This window comes from Sinocyclocheilus rhinocerous, unplaced genomic scaffold (assembly GCF_001515625.1).
Source record: "Sinocyclocheilus rhinocerous isolate Xijiao unplaced genomic scaffold, SAMN03320098_v1.1 scaffold2561, whole genome shotgun sequence".
In the NCBI taxonomy this organism is placed as follows: domain Eukaryota; kingdom Metazoa; phylum Chordata; class Actinopteri; order Cypriniformes; family Cyprinidae; genus Sinocyclocheilus; species Sinocyclocheilus rhinocerous.
In genome coordinates, this window is record NW_015660886.1 from 413,127 (window position 1) to 434,148 (window position 21,022).

The 21,022-nt window shown below is 38.7% G+C and overlaps 2 protein-coding genes across 2 annotated transcripts in view; both read left to right on the top strand.

The window, feature by feature from the left end:
• The window catches only part of cct2 (chaperonin containing TCP1, subunit 2 (beta)), an 11,616-nt gene extending 2,876 nt beyond the window's left edge, over positions 1 to 8,740 (top strand). The window contains exons 5-12 of the mRNA XM_016535172.1: positions 1,963 to 2,067; positions 2,201 to 2,323; positions 4,050 to 4,073; positions 4,104 to 4,229; positions 6,468 to 6,479; positions 6,723 to 6,830; positions 8,028 to 8,156; positions 8,592 to 8,740. Coding sequence (XP_016390658.1) covers positions 1,963 to 2,067; positions 2,201 to 2,323; positions 4,050 to 4,073; positions 4,104 to 4,229; positions 6,468 to 6,479; positions 6,723 to 6,830; positions 8,028 to 8,156; positions 8,592 to 8,725 — 761 coding nt within the window. The 3' untranslated portion in view covers positions 8,726 to 8,740. The remainder of the gene's footprint in view (positions 1 to 1,962; positions 2,068 to 2,200; positions 2,324 to 4,049; positions 4,074 to 4,103; positions 4,230 to 6,467; positions 6,480 to 6,722; positions 6,831 to 8,027; positions 8,157 to 8,591) is intronic.
• Positions 8,741 to 12,608: 3,868 nt separating this feature from the next.
• Positions 12,609 to 20,989, top strand: nots (nothepsin). Its single transcript, XM_016535173.1, has 9 exons — positions 12,609 to 12,736; positions 15,267 to 15,450; positions 16,018 to 16,135; positions 16,255 to 16,373; positions 16,444 to 16,640; positions 18,769 to 18,891; positions 18,975 to 19,128; positions 19,291 to 19,389; positions 20,556 to 20,989. The coding sequence occupies exons 1-9, from the start codon at positions 12,609 to 12,611 to the stop codon at positions 20,736 to 20,738; spliced, it is 1,305 nt and encodes a 434-aa protein (XP_016390659.1). The 3' UTR covers positions 20,739 to 20,989.
• Positions 20,990 to 21,022: the final 33 nt, after the last annotated feature.

Genomic DNA, 21,022 nt, shown 5'->3' on the forward strand with positions numbered 1-21,022 from the left:
CAATTAGAAAAAAAACAGCACCATGCATGTATGTATAGTTTAATACAAATGACCGAAAACCAATCACAAAGAGTACGTTTTCATTTAAAAACACGAGATGCAGTGGGATGCGGAAAAGCCGCCATAAAGTTTTGAGACATGTTTTTGTAAAAGTTGAGCTTTACATGGCTTTCTAAACATGCGGCTCTCTTGTGCGAGACGCGAGTGCAGCGGTGATAGATGTCCCTCTAGAAAATGTGATAAATATGTGTTCTGTATAAACAAGATCTTCTCCGCATTGATGTTCTCTTTTTCCTGCAATATATTGAATGAACAACGCAGCAGCGCCATCTAGTGGCTTCAGCTGGATAGAATAAGAAAAACATTAAAATGCAACGACACTTGCATCGTCATCGCATCTCGTGCGCCGCTGATGAGGCAGCCTGACGAACACCTAAAATTCAAACGCAACGTTTTTACATTCGAATGTGGATTTTTATTTTAAATTTGACGAATATTCGAAATTCAAGCATTTTTACCCCTCTGGTCCTCTTTGTTTGGGAGTCACACTTGGCTCCTTCACGGTCAAAAGTGACTGAAGCCATGAAATGTAACGTCTTTTTTTTTCAGGAAAATCAATTTAATAAATTTTTGTTCAATAATATTTTTTTTATTATTATTTAGGATTTTGAGGGGATTTTAAGATATTATGCAATGTTTATAGAGGTTTAATTAGCTATCTTTCCCCACAAGAATTAATGTATTTTTATTTAATTATTATTTTTCAATAAATGGATTCCCATTGTTTTTTAGACACTCTTCATTTTATTAGGTTTTGCTTTTAGATATATATTTAGACATTCTAAAAGACTGCTTTATGTCAAGGTTTAGATATTGTTGGTTAGATAAATATCAGGTTTTGCATTATCATTACAATCAAACATTGTGTGTGCATGGGTGTCTATTTTTCACTCTTGATATTTTAGAGAGTCACCTCTTGATTGCTGTGCACTTTTGTTCTGCACAGCGGCTGATTTATAGTTTGAACCACCAAAAGATTCTGGGAGTTGTATTTTTTCGTATTTCCCATTTATTTCCTATTTCGGTCATTTTTGACTGGGAAGGAGCCAAGTGTGACTTTTCTTTTTGACCCTTTAACATATCCGAATCATGTCCATGATTTTTTTTGTGTGTTCACATAGCTAATGCAACAAAAGTCAACAAGTGTCATCTCATTCCGATGAAGCTACGATTTTTAAAATGTCAAAATAAAAAAATTTTTAGAATTTTTGACCGAAGAGGCCCAGAGGGTTAATCATACAGTTCAATCAATATTTTAACATAGGTACATGATTATTGATATGAAGTTTTATGTGTACAGCCAGAGGAGAATAGGTCCCCTGGTGTGTAACCCGACCAGGCGCCTTGTAGTCACTCAACCGGTGCAGTCCTCCTCCGAGACGAGTCCACACACTTTGGTGACGTAACGCGTAGTCCTCTGTGAGAGACACACTGCGCATGCGTCATCACATTCTGATGAAGCTACGAGTTTTAAGATTTCAAAATATCAAAAAATGACAGAAGAGGCCCAGCGTTAATAGCCCTAACAACGAACATCATTTGAAGCGTCACAAAATTCTGAAAATCGTACATTATGGGATTTTTTTTCATTATTGATCATACATTGCACAGAGGTCAGAGTTATTGTACAAATACGATAATTATTGTACATTTGGCAACACTGATTAGAATGATTTCTGAAGATCATGTGACACTGAAGACTGGAGTAATGATGCTGAAAATACAGCTGCACATCACAGAAATACATTACAGTTTAACAGATATTCACATAGAAAACGACTGTTTTATGTTGTAATAATATTTCACAATGTCACTGTTTTTATTGTATTTTTAATCAAAGAGCAGAAGAGACTTTTTTGGCATCAAAAGTCTGAGTCCTTCACGAGCCTCTCTTGTCTGCAGACATGTCTAAGGTGCAGGATGACGAGGTGGGCGACGGGACGACGTCTGTGACGGTGCTGGCAGCGGAGCTGCTGCGGGTACGAGCTCTTCCTCCTCACAGCGTGTGAGTGAGTCGTGAGCCGTGTCTAATGTGTGACGCTTGTGCCTCTCGGAGACTGTGGCTGAAGCTGAGCGTCTGTGTGTGTGTGTGTGTGAGAGAGAGAGTGTGTGTGAGTCTCAGAGACTGGCTGAAGCTGAGCGTGTCACTTCTCCAAGCTGGCGGTGGAGGCCGTGCTCCGACTCAAGGGATCTGGCAACCTGGAGGCCGTCCACGTCATCAAGAAGCTGGGAGGCAGCCTGACCGACTCCTACCTGGACGAAGGTCTGCAGCGCACACACACTCAACGCCAAAACACTCACAACACAGGGTTACAGAAGTGACCATTAGATGACAGAAATGATCATTGAAATGTAAAAATTAATAATTAAATATGCAATACTGGATATTTGTTTTTAATTATGATTGTAGCGCTGATATCACTACCTCCATCAAAAAATATTATTATTATTAGCTTTGGCAATTTAAATATAAAAGTGATCATTCACAATTAAATATACTGTATAGTTAAATGCTTTTTTTAAATTGATTGATTGTGTTCGTAATAAATTTTCCCATAATACCATTATTATTATTAGCAATAATTATTATATTACTGGTATTATTATAATTATTATTAAGTTGTAATTTCATAATAAGAGAAGTTATGCTTTCATATTATTTTCTGTGATTGATTAAATGTGTTGCATGACAAGAGTAGGGGTGCTCCGATTGATCGGCCGATAATCACGTTGGGATGATTGATCGGCGGTCTCTAAAAAACACAGGGTTACAGAAGTGACCATTAGATGACAGAAATGATCATTGAAATGTAAAAATTACCATGAAATCATTATAATGCTGAAGGTGAGGTACTTAATTCTTGCCAGTGTTTAACCATTCAGCTCTCGCGTGCTCTCCTGGAGACTGAGCTCATGCGCACTCGCAGCGCACACACATAACGCCAGGTTCACATTACTCCGTTTGCAGTGCGTATGCGGTGCGTATTTTTCCGCACTCATGTTAACGGATTAAAGCGTTCACTGCACACGGCTGCGGTCCGGCAGTGCGTTCAGGAGCGGTGCGTCTGCAGCAGAGCAGAGATCGTATCCACACCGAGTCTATTGCTGCGCTGCGCTGAATTAAAGTAACAGCGCATTGTTTGCAGTAAATATGAACATGGATTGACACGAAAATGTAGTTAAGAGGAGAATTACCCACATTTTCAGAAATGAAATTCAGGCCCTGAATAAATGTCTAAAAATCCTGATTGGAGTATCACGATAAACGGTTATAAATGATAAAAAAGGCTTTAAAAAAATCGGTATCGGCAGATACTGCTGTCTGTGATCGGCCATCGGCCTCAAAAACCCTGATCGGAGCACCCCTAGACAAAAGTAAAATGAAATAATTAGCAATTATATATGCAAAACTAGGTATTTAATTGTTTTTAATGATGATAACGGTACTGATTGTTGTTCCTGTAATAATTATTACTTTTAGTAGTAGCAGTCCTGTAATATAATAATAATAATAATAATAATTATTATTATTATTTTATTATTATTACAATAAAATTTGAATTAAAAGATTATCAGTTAGTTTTTTTGTTAGGCTTTCTTTTTTTAGTTTTTTAAAAAAAGTTTTATTATTATTGTTTTATTTAGACAAAATAGTAAAACAATGTTCATCTGATCAGTATTGGCCAGAATTGTAATATTTTGATAAATAAGGGTGTTTTAATCTTCCTATAATTATGATTCAGCTCACTGAATATAAATTGTATCTGTTTATTATTATTATATATAGAATAATATATACTAATCTTATTATATTTTGTTCGTATTACATTAGAGACATTATTATTAGATATAAAGTATCAGAAACTGACACTGAAAACAAGCATGTAGTTTTTCAGATTGATTAACAGCGTGTTGATGAGTCAGTCAGTGATGCTAGCGAACGTTAGCGCTCACACGTGTGTCTGTGTGTCTCTTCCTGCTCCTCACAGGCTTCCTGCTGGACAAGAGGATCGGCGGGTCATGTGGCGTGTGCGGGGTAATGTGACGCGTGTTGTTCTTCCTCAGGCAGCTGATCTATAACTACCCAGAGCAGCTGTTTGCGGCCGCCGGTGTGATGGCCATCGAGCACGCTGATTTTGTGGGAGTCGAGCGCTTGGCTCTCGTCACAGGTACACAAACACTGTCTAGTGCACACTCTGAGAGCTGTTTCCCAGCATGCTCTGCTGTTACCTCCATCATCAGCTGTGTGTGACTTCACATTAAGCCTTGGCATGGCCTTGACTCAGTCCTTCACTTATTGTATTGTATTCACACAATGTATTATTCTCATCAGAGCTCTTAATTAAATGTGTATATGTGATATTTGCCCCTTTAAGTTGATTTGCAAGACATCTTTGCCTATATAAAGGGCAGTTTTCCCTAACCTTATTAAAAGCATACATTGTCTTTCATATTAAAGTTGTTAAAATAATAAGACGCTATACATCTGTTAACAATTCAATTAAAATCGATCTTTCCACTGCACAAGCAGCTGAAGCAGCATTTAGATGCATTTACACTACAAAATTACAAGTGCATAAATAATGTCATGGGCTTAGTGTTTTTTTAAATATACAAATAATATGAAATATTGGGGGAAAGATGCAATGATAGGCTACTTTTAAATATGAAAGTAAACCACCAGTAGATGGCAGCAAGTGCCTGTCTTAATGAGTGAGTCATTGAGTCGTTCAGACAGGAATGAAGCAAGTGCTGTCTTAATGAACGGACCACTGAATCATTGACTCAAACGATCAGTCCTTCACTTGTCGGAGTAAAAAAACCTTGCTGTGTAAATGTGATTTATTCTGAAGCATCTATTATTCTCATCAGAGCTCTTAATTAAATGAGTGTATATGTGATATTTGCCCCTTTAAGTTGATTTGCAAGACATCTTTGCCTATATAAAGGGCAGTTTTTCCCTAACCTTATTAAAAACATACATTGTCTTTCATATTAAAGTTAAGTTAAAATAATTAGTCACTATACATCTGTTAACAATCAAATAAATTAAAATCAATCTTCCCACTGCAGAAGCAGCATTTAGATGCATTTACACAGATAGTTTAATGCAGCTGAAATGTAGCATGAATGCATTTACACTGCAAAATTACAACTGCATAAATAATGTGATGGGCTTAGTGTTTTTTTAAATATACAAATAATATGAAATGTTGGGGGAAAGATGCAATGATAGGCTACTTTTAAATATGAAAGTAAACCACCAGTAGATGGCAGCAAGTGCCTGTCTTAATGAGTGAGTCATTGAGTCGTTCAGACAGGAATGAAGCAAGTGCTGTCTTAATGAACGGACCACTGAATCATTGACTCAAACGCAAATCATTCAGTAAGGAAACACTGCTGTGTGTTGCTCAGATGCAGCTGTGATCTCTGTTTGGAACTATTTTCGTAACAAAATAGAGCAAAAACAGTCAAATATTGACACTATTAACTATTTGTTTTTTTTAAACTGTTGTTTAAAATCAGTGTCAAATTTGCAATCGTACCGAAAACTGCACTCTAGTTCGTGTCATGTTGCTTAACTAGTCTATATCATGTTACAAATATAAAAACGACCTTTTTGCCGCAGTATGTTTCTTCTGTGTGCAGTTGTGTTTCTCCACGAGATTCACTCACACACAGCCAGGCTGCATGAGCCTCAACTGCTGTGACATTGTTACTGTCAGTACGTTACCTGTTATCAGTTGCCGTTTACACCAAATATAATACGATCAGAGTCGTTCCCACCAAAATTTCAGTGCTGCTTTAGGTAGATTTTTAAAATTAGGCTAGTTGTCCTGAAGTAAAATTCTCCTTCACTTGACCACTTCAGGAAATCCACTTGTTCCTGACTGACAAAAGCTCTCAGAATTGAGTTTAAATATAAGAACTATGGTGTAAACATGCAGCAGAAATGTGTGTGTCAGACTGTGTGTGTGTGTGTGTGCTCAGGCGGAGAGATCTCCTCGACCTTTGACCACCCTGAGCTGGTGAAGCTCGGCCGCTGTAAGCTGACCACGAGATTCACTCACACACAGCCAGGCTGCACGAGCCTCACCTGCTGTGTCAGTACGTTATCTGTTGCCGTTTATACCAAATATAATACGATCAGAGTCGTTCCCACCAAAATTTCAGTGCTGCTTTAGGTAGATTTTTTAAATTAGGCTAGTTGTCCAGTCAGGCCAGTAAAATTCTCCTTCACTTGACCACTTCAGGAAATCCACTTGTCCCTGACTGACAAAAGCTCACAGAATTGAGTTTCAAAATAAGAACTATGGTGTAAACATGCAGCAGAAATGTGTGTGTGTCAGACTGTTTGATGGTTCTGTTGGTGTGTGTGTGTGTGTGTGTGTGTGTGTGTGGCTCAGGCGGAGAGATCTGCAGGAGGTTGAAGAGGGGCACGTCAGAAGCAGAGGGGCGGGGTTAATTAATGTCTCTGTCTCTCACAGCAGATGCTGATATTTTCTCTCTGGGTGGTGGGAATAATGTGTGTGTGTTCATAGGTGCCTGTGCATGTGTGTTCTGCTTCAGATGTGAGTAATTGCATTGAAGTCCACAGGGAGAAACACACAGACTCAGATTGATATACAATCAAGAGAGCATGTCAGATTAGGAAGAACTAGCCTCGACCTTTGACCACCCTGAGCTGGTGAAGCTCGGCCGCTGTAAGCTGATCGAGGAGGTCATGATCGGAGAGGACACGCTCATACACTTCTCTGGAGTGGACATGGGTGAGTGCTGCCCAAACAAACCTGAGGGCACTTTGATTCATTTATTGTTTTAAACATGCTCCAGGTTTTCTGTGTTTGTTTGTAGAGCTGCACGATTTGGCAAAAAATGCTGCGATTTATATCTCAGCATAACTATATAATAACCTTGTTGATGATAGTAATAATAATATTTTATTATTAATTTATATATTTTGTTTATATTATTATATATATTTTTTTATATTATTATTATTATTAGCCTAAAAAATACAAATATTAAACAAAATAGTATTATTTAATTTTAGTGCTGTTAAATGATTAATCGCGTCCAAAATAAAAGTAAGTAGCATTCTATTGAAGGCAAAATATTTGTTCTTTTATTTGGATTTTTTATATATATTTTTTTATATTATTATTATTAGCCTAAAAAATACAAATATTAAACAAAATAGTATTATTTAATTTTAGTGCTGTTAAATGATTAATCGCGTCCAAAATAAAAGTTTGTTTATATTTTATATGTAATGTGTACTGTGTATATTTTTTAATGTATATATAAATACAAACACACACAGTATATATTTTGAAAATATTTACGTTTATACATTTATATATTAATATTCTTATTTTATATTATATATAAATATATTTAATATATAAACATAACATATTTTTCTTAAATATATACATGCATGTGTGTGTATTTATATGTACATAAATATACACAGTATACGCATATATTATGTAAACAAACTTTTTTGAAAGCGATTAATCGTTTGACAGCACTATTTAATTTATATATAATTAATTTTTTACTGCAAAATAGCATATTTAAGAATTATATATTTTTCTTTACGTTAAAACTAAAATTGATATTATTTCAATTAATAATATTAATACTATTACAGTTTTTCTTAATAGTTTCAATTAGATTGTTTCACTGTTTTCTCTTTAATTTTAGTTAAAGTTTTCGTAATTGTTGATTTTTTTGTCTTTTTTTTTTATATATAATAGTAGTTAATGTTTAGTTAGTTCTTAGAGCTCAACAAAACTAAATGCTGCATTTGCAAGTAGCTGAATTGAGTTATTTTTTGTTTCAGTTGACAATGATTTTAAGTAACAAAAATGTTTTATTTTGGGTTAGCAGCAGCAAACCTGGTTTGGCATGTTGCGTTTCTAAATGCATGTGAAAAGCAGTGTGTCTCCTGTGAACCGCAGGTGAGGCGTGCACCATCGTCCTGCGCGGGGCGACGCAGCAGATCCTGGACGAGGCCGAGCGCTCGCTGCACGACGCTCTGTGTGTGCTGGCGCAGACCGTCAAAGAGACGCGCACCGTGTTCGGCGGAGGTGAGGACGCCAGCGTGTGTCTGTGTCTGTGTTCATTTCAAAAATATTCGGCATAATCTACGTCAACAACAGATGAAAACAAGATGAGACGATAACGAAATAGAAACTCTTTTTGAGTGACAAAAATCTATTGACATTTTTGGTCCACGAATATACACTATTTTTCCTATTTAATTCTGTAAAGCTGCTTTGACACGATCTGCATGGTTAAAAGCGCTACATAAATAAAGCTGAACAAATGAAAACGAGAACGCGATCCACTCACAACCAATCTCCTGCACACACTTCATCTATAACGGCTTGTGATATTTAATCAGCTAAAACTAGACTAAGACTAAAACAGTTCAGGTGACTAAAAGTACATGCTATTTTAGTCCAAAGACTATGACTTAAATGAAAGCTTGCTGTCAGAATTACCACTGGTGTGTGTTTCAGGCTGCTCGGAGATGCTGATGGCTAAAGCCGTGTCCGATCTGGCCAACCACACGCCAGGAAAAGAGGCTGTGGCCATGGAGTCCTTCGCTAAAGCCCTGAGGATGGTACGTCACACACACCCATACGTCCACTGACACTGTGGACATTAAGAGACATCATTGCCCCTTCCCTAAGTTGATTTCCAGGGGCACTTTTATCTTTATGAAGGCAGTTTTTTTCTTATTAAATGTGCGTCATCTTTTAGTCATTTGCACTGCAATTGCAATTTCATAATGCATAACTAATTGCAGAAGATATGAACTCACCAACAGGTGTAAGCAGTTAATCATTCATTCAGTTGATTCATTCAGAAGCATGAATTCATTCAGTGTCTGAAATCACATACTGTCTTGAGTAGGTACTTATTTTGAATGAGTAATTATCTTCACAACTACTAAAAACGATGTTAGTAAAGTTATAGTAAAGTGTCCTTCATGCCAGATGTGGTAGGTAGGGCCCTATGAAATCAGTTTTATTTTTTCCTAAATTCCGTTTTTTCCGTTTTAATTTTTCTGGATTCCGTTTTTTTTTTTTTCTGTTTAATTTTTCTGGGCTCCTTTTTAATTGTTAAATTAAATTGTATTCATCAAAAAGCATGTCTAATTGATTAAAATCATGAAACTTATACAATTTCACATCAATTTATTAAAAGTTTAACAAAAAAAATTTCTTTCTCACCATATGTTTTACAGTTACCAAATTCTGTGTTTTAGCATGTCTAATTACTTAAATGCATAAAAACAACTTTATAAGGCTATTTTAAGAATAAATTTTGGTAAAATGTTATTTTTTTTCCCTCAGAAATTGTGTATTTAATTTTTTCTGGTTATCAAATGAAGACATAAAACAATAATTTTTTTTATCTTTTAATTATTGAAAATTAAACAATTTTTTGGCAAACAAAAGGAATTTACTATTAAAATTAAACCATGAAAGAAATGTGATTATTCCTTTAAAAAAATAAAGTTTTTATAACTTTAAAGTAGTAGTAGTATTACGTACATTCTACTGAACAATTGTAATGTATTTCTGGCACAATGTCTTCAAGTTAAACCAAACTTATATTTTGAATTTCTGTGTGTGTTTGATATGACGCTAGTTTTACTCAAATCAAACGGTCAAATGACTCTCAGAGCAGTTCTGGAGATGTTGTTCATGTATTTATGTCCATTTAGAGAGACGGCAGACGCTAATATCACCGCATAAGCACCGCACGCTTCAGTACGAGCAGTAAACAAAACCGGGGGACTTTTTGCCTACTCTTTTATGACTACTGTGAATTCCCTGTGAATAACCTTTTTCACCTACTATATACTGTGGCAGTATGCGGTTTCAGACGCAGCCACAGTTCCTAGTGAGCGAGTCATTGAATTATTCACTCAACCAGTTCATTCAGAAAGCAGATTGAGCGAGGAATGAAGCAAGTGACAGTCTTGCAAACGTGTCGTTGACTTGTTCACTCAACCAGTTTGTTCAAAATGTGTGTTTTTCAGTTACAAGACACCACTTTGTTGCTTGGTTCTGCTCGTTCAGAGCTATTTTCATCAAAAAAAGAGCAAGCATTGACAGTTTTGTCCATTTTAAGTTACTTGAAAAACATCTTGTTTAACTGTTGTTTAAAATGATCACATTTGCAATTGTGCTGATATTCGGAAAAAATGCAACTGTTGCTTATGCATATATCATGTGACATAGATGTAAGACAAAAAAACAGAATAGATCAAATATACCTGATGCAGGGCTATTTTGCTGCCGTATCTTGAGTGTTGGCGGCAGTTTAGCCCATGTGTTTTGAGTGAATACGGATTGATGCAGGTCTGATTATCGGTCGTGTAATTGCACTATGTGAGCATCTTGTAGTTGCTTTGGATGAAAACAAGGCAGCAGGACAATATGTGAATCTGTGCATGACGGTCGTAGAGGAAGAAGCCTGTAATAAAGACTGAATCTGAGAGACCAAATGATCTCAGGAACAAAGCACATTTTATTAGTATTGTCAGTGTCTCGTTTTCCAGTACAAATATCTACACATCTATATATTTATCTTGCAAGAAAAATAGCTTAAGATGTTGGCTCTCATTTAAAATGCATCAAAATAAGTTTTCATTTAAAACAAGAACAAATGACTGTAATATTACAGCAGAGCTATTTTCACTTGTGCACACGTGTCGTGAGATCTGATTTCTTAATCTCGCGTCTGTTTGCTGAATGTTAAATCCACACATGACCTGGTCAAAGTGACCCCGACAGCTCTGAATTCAGCAGTTCTTTTTCAATACAAATCTGTATATATGGTGTTTTATTCTACGCTATAGTTATTTATTTATACATTTATACTAGGGATGGGAATCTTTTGGTACCTCATGATTCAATTCATATCAATTCTTGGGGTCACGGTAGACAGTTAGGACTTAAAACCTACTCCATCAAAACCTTGAAATTAATTTTGTTTTTCTTGCAATTTAGTAAACTCATTATTATCAAACAAATGCCATTTAAACTGACTGCAGCCATTAAACATGAGAGTCTTATTGGCAAGGCAGCCCTGAGACACGAAGAGCAAAGTTGGCACACCACAACTCCAGATATACAACTCTGTCATTATTGAATGTCTTGCCCATTGGCCTCATCCAGGACGGCGACGAGTGTGCTTATAGAAGTAAGAGCTGGCTGTCTGGTGCAGTCTCAACAACCTGGAGCTGAACACGCTCAAAACTGTGGAGATGACCGTGGACTTCAGGAGAAACCCCCCTGCACTCCCCCCACTCACCATCATGGACAGCACTGTGACTGCAGTGGAGTCATTCAGGTTCCTGGGCACCACAATCTCTCAGGACCTGAAGTGGGACACTCACATAGACTCCATTGTGAAAAAGGCCCAGCAGAGGTTGTACTTCCTTCGCCAGCTGAGGAAGTTCAACCTGCCACAGGAGCTGCTGAAACAGTTCTACTCCACCATCATAGAATCCATCCTCTGCACTTCAATAACTGTCTGGTTCAGCTCAGCTACCAAATCTGACCTCAGAAGACTGCAGAGGGTAGTCCGGACTGCTGAGCGAATCATTGGTACAACCCTCCCTTCTCTCCAAGAACTGTACTCATCCAGAGTGAGCAAAAGGGCTGGCAAAATCACTCTGGACCCCTCACATCCAGCACACTCCCTCTTTGAACTGTTGCCATCTGGTCGACGCTACAGAGCACTGAGCACCAGAACGACCAGACACAGGAACAGTTTCTTCCCTCAGGCAATCCATCTCATGAACACTTGACAATAACTGTGGAACACACACTATTTATACACTCATACACTTATTTATCTAACACACATACTCAGACTACACCTCAAATTTGCACATAATATACAGTACCTGTACATACAAAAACTGTCTATTGTAATATACCTGCACATACAACTGTCAATTTATATATTTTTATTCCTTATTTACTTGTTCTATTTTTTATTATCTGTGTTTTTTGTTCTGTCACTGTCATTCTGTTACACTGTGGAAGCTTCTGTCACGAAAACAAATTCCTCGTATGTGTAAACATACCTGGCAATAAAGCTCATTCTGAAAAGGTGATCAATCTGTTTGTAATGCTAATGAAAAAAGCCATCTGGGAAAGAAGAGTGATCGCAAAACAAAACAAAACAAAATTATACTTGATGTGTGGTGTTTGTTTAAAAGGCGTTGGGAAATGAATGTGACCTCAGAAGACTACAGAGGGTAGTCTGGACTGCTGAGCGAATCATTGGTACAACCCTCCCTTCTCTCCAAGAACTGTACTCATCCAGAGTGAGCAAAAGGGCTGGCAGAATCACTCTGGACCCCTCACATCCAGCACACTCCCTCTTTGAACTGTTGCCATCTGGTCGACGCTACAGAGCACTGAGCACCAGAACGACCAGACACAGGAACAGTTTCTTCTTTCAGGCCTTCTACCTCACAAACAGCTGGCACATCAACTATCAACTAGATGATGGCAGTGCACCTGGTGCTTAAAGCCTTTCTTCCAGATCACCACATCTTTGTCTGGTTTGACAACATGACAGTTGCTGCATACCACCAAAGAGGCCTGAGACTGCACCCTCTTAACAGAGCTCTCTTGTGGGCAGAGTGCAGCCTCTGATAACTGAGTGTATGTGACCAAGCCAGGGGTTAGGCATGTTGTCTCAGAGTGGTGTGACTCCAGGGGAATGGAGACTTCACCCCTAGATGGTTCAGATGATCTGGAGTGACTTCGGATGAGCAGAACTGGACCACTTTGCCTCAAGGGAGAACCCTTATTATCTGATATTCTTCTCATCGGAGAAGGATGCGCTGGCCCACAAATGGCTTAAAGCGCTCCTGTATGCCTTTCCTCCAGTGCTCCCTGTTCCCACAGAGCCAGTCATGGTTCCCCAGGTGCACTACCTGCTGACAGCAGTGCCCTGGCCTACTCCACTGTAGGGGATCTCCTCTCCCAAGCAGGTGGCTCACTCTGGCACACCCAGAGAATAACCTCCTCCTGGGCTTGCTTGAGCGGGGTGTCTATTAGTGACATCTGCGCAGCAGCTGGCTGGTCATTGCCCTCCATGTGTTCCCAAACTGTAAGCGCGGTTCCTGTCTGCTTGAGGAATAGACTACGGTGCAACGAATGCCACCAAAGTCTGTGACCTTTTAGCTTCTGTTGGCCCGATCCAAGAACATATCTAGGCAGCTTCCGTTGCAGTTTGCCACCCTGCTTAAGTTTTTCTTACACCAAACTCTACTGCAAGTAATACCACTGTCAGCACACCTCCTGGTTAAGGTTCTCGGTTCGGGACTACCATCCCTGGGCCAGGCTCACAGGACCTCTTCTTTGCCTATTGGCTGGGACAGTCCTGCGCTTATAACACATTATTGTTACACAGACACAATTAAATTAGGCTTCGGTATTTTCAGAGAAAGGAATTTCCCCATAGCATCGACTAATATGATGCAATGTCTGGTTCCCGTCTATCTCAGGCACTAAGGTTATGTTAGTAGCTGAAGCATTTATTTTGAGATAAAACGTGCCCGACCACACTATCCTGCTTATTATTGTAACAAACTCAAATCAATATTCCATGGTTATTTAGCTATGTGAGAAGAAAGAGAACTTTTGAAGGAAATCACTGACAGAACCATTAGTTATGCAGTTTAGAGTCATCAGACAAAAATCTTAGACTCAAGAAAGATAGGTCAGGGATGGGCAACTAGCGGCCGTATACGGCAGACTCGGATGATCAATTTGAAAACATTTGAAAAGTAAGTCACGTTCAGTTTATGATGTTAATACTATCTCCAACCAGGAGAGGTTGCTAGTTTGCAGCCGCTCACCGTATTAATTTCAGCGTAGTAGGACGTGTACTCTAATGTAAACATTCACTAACATTAGCAAAGAATAAATTAAAAACTGACCATGAAAACAGTCAAGATGGTAAACAGATTATCATTTTACAAAGTTCAAGGGGAATACCTATATGTTTGAATTGTATTGTTTTTTTTTCAATCGCCATCACACCACTGCGCACAAACAACGGGAATGCCAGAGTTGCACTTGTCTCAAATTTCAAAGGTCAAATTCAAATGCATGACAGAAATATTTGCACTGAACTATGTTCTTAGGGCTTCAAAATTCTTCAGTTTAATTAATTAAATTTAAGACCATGAAAACTCTTAAATGGTCCTAAATTTGGGAACGAAAAGACAAGAATTAATTATGCTGCATAATTAATATGATGATTAAACTTCAAAAGGCTACGATTTCACTGAAAAAATATGAGCGCTGCTCGTTTCAAAGTCAGGCGCTGCTGCTTTGTGTTCAGCGGTTACCGGGGAAACCGCTACATTTCTGCAGTTCCGAAAGCGAAACTTGCTGGCAGAGAACGAATTTGCATTCTCAATGAGCCCGTCTGCTGTTTTTGCTACATACCTTTAAATGTGAACCGGTCGATCAACAAGAAGCTAATGCATTATAAAAATCTAAACACTGAAGTCACTAAGATATATTTATATGTTATTTAATATAATAATTGATTCATAATAATTGTTTAAATATAATAATTGATACTTTTCACTCGTCCCTTTTCTTAAAAATAGTTTAAAGGCTGAAATGTGAAATGCAGGTCTTAAAAAGGTTATATTATGGTACGTGCCATTTGAAATATATATTTTTTTAATAAGGTCTTTTAACTGTCCTCTTAGGTTGTTTTGATAATGTTCTGTAGGCGACTAATGAAAAATAGGGCCTCTGTAAATTTGTTTGTTGCAAATTTAAGGACAATGCAATTGAGATGCTTACATTGGCTTGTTGGGGTGCTGTCAACTGACGACAAAGTTCCCCTTCTGAATTAGCATAACTGCACAAGTTTTATATTTAATACAAATCTTTAAAAACAAATTACGTTAATTTCCTTCAATAAAAAGGAAATTGAGTAAGACGGTGTAAAAGGTGTGTAGACGTGGATTAGTAATCTGGCCCCTTGGTATAAAAGAGAAAAAGTGCTGGCCCTTGTCGCTATCAAAGTTGCCCATCCTTGAGAACATTGTTCTGAGATTATCAATATAACACATCTCTAATCACTGTGAGAATATACAGACATAGGTTTTTAGAATAACATTTCTCCTGTTTCAGGGTACCATTAAGTCGCTTGCCCTCAGTTCGTAGTCGACTTCGAGCCGCTAATCAGCTGGATGAGTTCCTGCGAGAGCACCAACCGGATGCCTTCTCCCGGCGTTATGCCCAGTGTTACCCGGCCGCACAACACTACCTTCGTATGGATGGCAGATCCACAGAGAGACTCTACAACTTCATGGACGTGAGCACTTCTCTGTGTTGATCTACTGTTACACGCTCCTTATGGTCTAAACTTACCGTGAGGGCCATTCTCTGAAACAGTTGCCTTATTACATTCCACTCCATCAGATCAAATGTTTGGTTACACTTTATTGTAAGGTGTCCTTGTTACAGTGTAGTTATACATTTAAGTACTGAGTAATATTAATTAACTACATGTACTTACTATATGGTCAAGGGTTTGGCTTAGGGTTACTTGCATGTAATTATGCATAATTTATTGTTATTAGAATAGTAAGTACATGTAACGTGTAACAAAAGCACCTTAACAAAGTGTTACCAAATGTTTTTAATTATATAATTATGCCTTAAGAACGGTAACAGGGTTGACCGCTTTACAGTTTAATAATCCCCGCACACACAGTCATGAAAGATGCTGCTTGGAAAGGGAATTTAATGCTTTCTACAAATATCTGCTCTACGATTATCAGTTGTTTAGGGTTAGGGTTTGGAAAACATGACACATCATTACATTAGGGTTAAGAATGTAACATACATTAAAAATACCATGTTGTTGTGTGTTGTACAGGCACAGTTCTTCGGTCAGATCAGTCTGGGCAAACCAGAGCAGAATTTCACGGTGGTGTTTGATACGGGCTCCACTGACCTCTGGGTCCCATCATCTTACTGCGTCAGCCAAGCATGCGGTAACACATTCATCAAGTGTCCTTACATGTATTTACACACATTGAAAAGTGTGTGCCCGTATGAGTTGACCTGGTTATTGTTTGTGCTGTTGGGTCATGGTGTTCCTCTCTTGGCACAGCGATGCACCACAAGTTCAAGGCCTTTGAATCGAGCAGTTATGCGCATGATGGACGAGTTTTTGGCATCCATTACGGCTCTGGGCACCTGCTGGGAGTGATGGCCAGAGAAGAATTAAAGGTATCTGATCACTATGAGCCATCATATTTATACATTAATATAAAAAAATCCTGTGTTTGTCCGGGTTCAGGTGGGCTCTGTGACGGTTCAGAATCAGGTGTTTGGAGAGGCTGTATATGAGCCCGGTTTTGCCTTTGTGCTGGCTCAGTTTGATGGGGTTCTGGGTCTGGGTTTCCCTCAGCTGGCAGAGGAGCTGGGCTCTCCCGTGTTTGACAGTATGATAGAGCAGGGCTTGCTGGATGAACCAGTCTTCTCCTTCTATCTCAAGTAAGAAACCACAACAACATCACTTACAGATTTACACTTTATCTGATGGTAATACTGAGGGCACTGAAAACGTGATATTCTGAGAATGTCTCAGTTTGTATGTAACCCTGGTTCCCTAAGTAGGGAACAAGATGTTGTACCAGTAGCTGATGCTAGGGGAACACCTTTGTGCATTGTCTGAAGCCCAAATACAAAAGCGCCAGTTTCATTGGCTGATGGTTTCAAAATACAACATAACTGGTGCCTTAAAAGGCCCAATGGACTGTTTACCAAAATACATATGAACTCTCCCAAACAAACAGAAAGAACCTGGGAATCGGGAGCCAAATTTTAGGACCTGAGAGATCCAGTTTGCTGCCATGAAAATGTCTTTCAAGAATGCACCAAAGCTTTAGGAGGCAGTGTTTCTTGTTCAATGAGCTCAAATGCTAGAGGTGAAGTCAAACAATGTGCCTCATTAGTAAGTTAAATTGTATTCTTGTACTCCAGATAAACCTGTACTAAGGTCACTAAAGCACACAAACAGCAGTTCGCATTTACACCACTGGGTACAGTCAGTGTAAATTTGTTCAACTTTAACAGGACGAAGTTTATGCAACCTTGCATTTTACTTTGAATCCTCCATATGGGTGTACAAGTGCCTCACTGGCAAAAGCCCTGTGGGGGGCTCAGACTCAACTTCTGCTCTACCGAACCTCCCAAATCTGGTCCACAATATAAGTATGCAGTCTCCATCCTTTGGGTCTCAACCAATGTCTCAAAAGGAGATCTACACCCCATTTCAGCTGACCCAGAACATGAAGAGTCCTGATGGACAGGATTTTGTCCTGTACCCACAAGAGGGTGTGCCACAACAAACCTCAGATTTATAACCTGTAGATGTATAACCTCATCATCATGTTGGCCATTCTGACAAGAACAGTAGTGTCATGAAGGTCTAGAAGACAATACTACTGGGCTAGAAGCACTGACCAAATTTTCAGGCAATTTATCATCCTCTCATCCTTCTTAAGCAAGAGTGACCCTCATGATCCGTTGGAACACTTGATTCCACAATAGGAATTGATACCATGATCTGTGAGCATCTAGTGGGTGTGTTGTAATGGGTGAACCCATTGCCAGCACAAATGTTCTCATGTGAAGTAATGGGAGAGAGGAATGATGAAGGATGTCTGCTCACAGGAAGAAAATGCTTTTATTTGGACTGATCCATGGAAAGACAACCTGCATCATGCATGAATTCCATCCCAAGAAACATGGTCTGCTGCTGCAGTAACAAAACAGCATTCTTTGGTTTGTGATTGATACTTGATAAATCCAGGCCTAAGAATTATATTGTGGTGCTCCGACTGTGCTATTATGAGCCAGTTTTAAAAGCAAGATTTGAAAATGGATGCCTTGAAGCCTCAAAGGAGGTAAAAATGCATCCATGAAATTTGGGAATGTGCTTGGAGCAAGAGCAAGATCGAAAGCCAAGACTTGATATTGGTACGTTTTGCCCCTCAAAGAAAAAATGAAGAATCCAAGTTTTCCTTCTCACTATTTGAATAATGAAAATATGCATCCTTCAGATCTTTTGTCACAAAACAGTGCCTGGGCTGGATATGAGACATACAGTCATTTGCTTCTGCGTCAGCATCCTGGATCTGCATTTCCACCTAGTTAAATCTAACCATCTCAGGTCCAAAATTGGATTCATTCCACCATCTTTTTTGGGGCAAAAATGTTGTCTGTAAAGCCTTTCTCTTTCGGCAGAAGAAAGTACTTCTATTGCTGCTTTCTGCAACAGAGAAATAATTTCCTGCAACATAAACAGGATCTCTTGTGGGAAACAGTTACAGCACAATTGAATGACATAAAAATGAATGCCTCCATGTACCAGTCCAGTTTCGAGTTGGGTAATATGGACAATAAAGCAACATTATTAAGCACAATTTTCTGAGTATTGGCACTGACCACCAGTGAGAATAGCATTATTTGAGGATAACTTTTATATATAATTTTTGTGCTTCTATTTGTAATAGACAAACCTCAACCTTGAAGCAGACAAATTCATGTTCATTTTTTAGTTTACTTTTACTGAGGTTGTGATGGTGACCTTCACTGTATGTCCTCACAACTATTACAGGAACAATGGCTCTAGCTTTGGAGGGGAGCTGCTGTTTGGAGGTGTGGATGAAACCCGGTTTGTTTCTCCCATCAACTGGGTTCCCGTCACTCAGAAGGGATACTGGCAGATCAGATTAGATGTGTGAGTGAGCTCACTTCCATTAAACACTCATTTGACACAGACAAACCCAACAGAGATGAGTGAGCCGTGTTTGCTGTGTCTAGTGTGAAGGTTCAGGGAGCCCTGAGTTTCTGCTATCGTAGTACTCAAGGCTGTCAAGCTGTAGTGGACACAGGAACTTCTCTAATCGGCGGCCCAGCCAGAGACGTCCTGCTCCTCCAGCAGTTTATTGGAGCAACACCCACCGCTGTTGGAGAGGTGATTATGAGACCCTGTCCTATATAACGGCCCATTCTGTTTAATGCATAGTTATCGATAGCTTCAAAATTCATTGATTGGCCTCTAGAGATCACCCTTCTGATTCATCAAAGAGAAGAGACACTACAGCCTCAACTGTATTTGTTTGCTTGTGGGTTTCAGTATCTTGTAGACTGTGTCAGGATCAGCAGTCTTCCTGTAGTGTCCTTCCTGATCAATAATGTGGAGTATTCTCTCACTGGAGAACAATATATCAGGAGGGTGAGTACAACACAACCACAGATTGATTTATTCTGCTGCAGGACACTTTATGCTTTGGAGTAACAAAACATTGTATTTCATTTTTGCTCTTCTTCTGCTTTTTTCTCGCTAGTCAATAGCGGCCCAAAGAACAATACATAGGAAAGTTATTGAATCTGGCACACAGACAGTTTGAACATTTACCACAGTATATTTGGAGTCTCCATCTCAATCCCTCTAGCGCCAACAACAGCTCAAACTTAAGGTCTAGAAACAGAATTCTTCAAAATATTGTCCTGATTCCTGAGCTAATGCATCCTGTGACATCATAAATTTTGTCCACATCATTTTGAAATTTGTGAAAAATGTACTATATCAAACTTCAAAACACTGGCAAAAAAATTTAATTCAAGTTAATTTGACTAACCAATCTTGAACAATGTGTGGACAAATGCACCAAAATGAACGTAAGGGTATATGTCTTTGCAGCGCTTCATGTATTCAGATCAAGCTTGGTGTGTATTATGACAACCATGACCTGAGTTAACCTGAACAGTTTCAGCACCATCTACTGGTCACATGATATAAAAATGCATATTTTTGCTCATAACTTATATTTCTGTAATGACAACTCTCGGAGGGATCGGCATGGTAATGTACATGACAATGTTAATGTATTTGGTCTTGGCGGAATAGATCTGCTACGCTGCTGCTGCGGCAGAGAAAGTACTGAGACTTGCTACTGCCAATACATCCACAACATGCTGCTGTGAGCATGTAAGAAATACTACTGCTGCAATTGGCTACCGATACAGGAGAGAACCAATCAGCTGTGCCATGTGATAATGATGTCATTAGGTCAGATTGAGTTAAACCTATCAGACTGTGCCATCTAGAGTTTCATGCCAGAACTCTGTATTTTTAAAAAAATCACTCTCTTAAGATCCTAAACATTTAGATACAGAGTTGCTAATAGCTTTTACTATCTTTACTAATTTGTATTGTGTCTACAGAATGCAATCATATAAAATGTTCCCAGTTCGACAGTTGTGTCTCTGCTGTGCTTGGCGCTGTAATTTCTGCTTGCAGCTTTGTTTGTCAGATAGGATTACCGCTGTCTAACATTCACAAGTTCAAGCAGTTTCTCAGCTTCTACAGTCTGATGATTCCTCTGGTTTCCTCTGTAGGAGACGTTGAACAATAAGGAGATCTGCTTCAGTGGCTTTCAGTCCATAGATGTCCCGTCTCCAGTTGGATCCGTCTGGATTCTAGGAGACGTTTTCCTCTCTCAGTTTTACAGCATCTATGACAGAGGTCATAATCGGGTGGGATTGGCTCGTCTTTCAGAAAAGTCAAAAATCTCTGTATAGACTACATCTCATCTCTGAATGTGCTGCTGGATGCAGAAGAACCTAATGAGTGTTTGACGTGCCTCTATTAAATCATTACACTTCATCATTTACTGCCTTTGCTCTGTTTAGTCTGATAATAATTCATTACAGTAATGTGTTTATTACAGCACTGAGAGCAGCAGAGAGATGTTCTTATCTGATAGAGCTCAGATGACAGACAAAGCAGACAGTATTCCCCACAACACTCTAAATCAAGTATATATATATATATATATATATATATAGTGCAGCTCCTCTCTCTT

Coding starts and splice junctions, on each gene's coding strand:
- nots (XM_016535173.1), top strand. CDS start 12,609: ATGGCAGTGCACCTGGTGCTTAAAGCCTTTCTTCCAGATCACCACATC. Junction 16,136..16,254: donor CTGCGTCAGCCAAGCATGCG/GTAACACATTCA, acceptor CTCTTGGCACAG/CGATGCACCACAAGTTCAAG. Junction 16,374..16,443: donor TGGCCAGAGAAGAATTAAAG/GTATCTGATCAC, acceptor GTCCGGGTTCAG/GTGGGCTCTGTGACGGTTCA.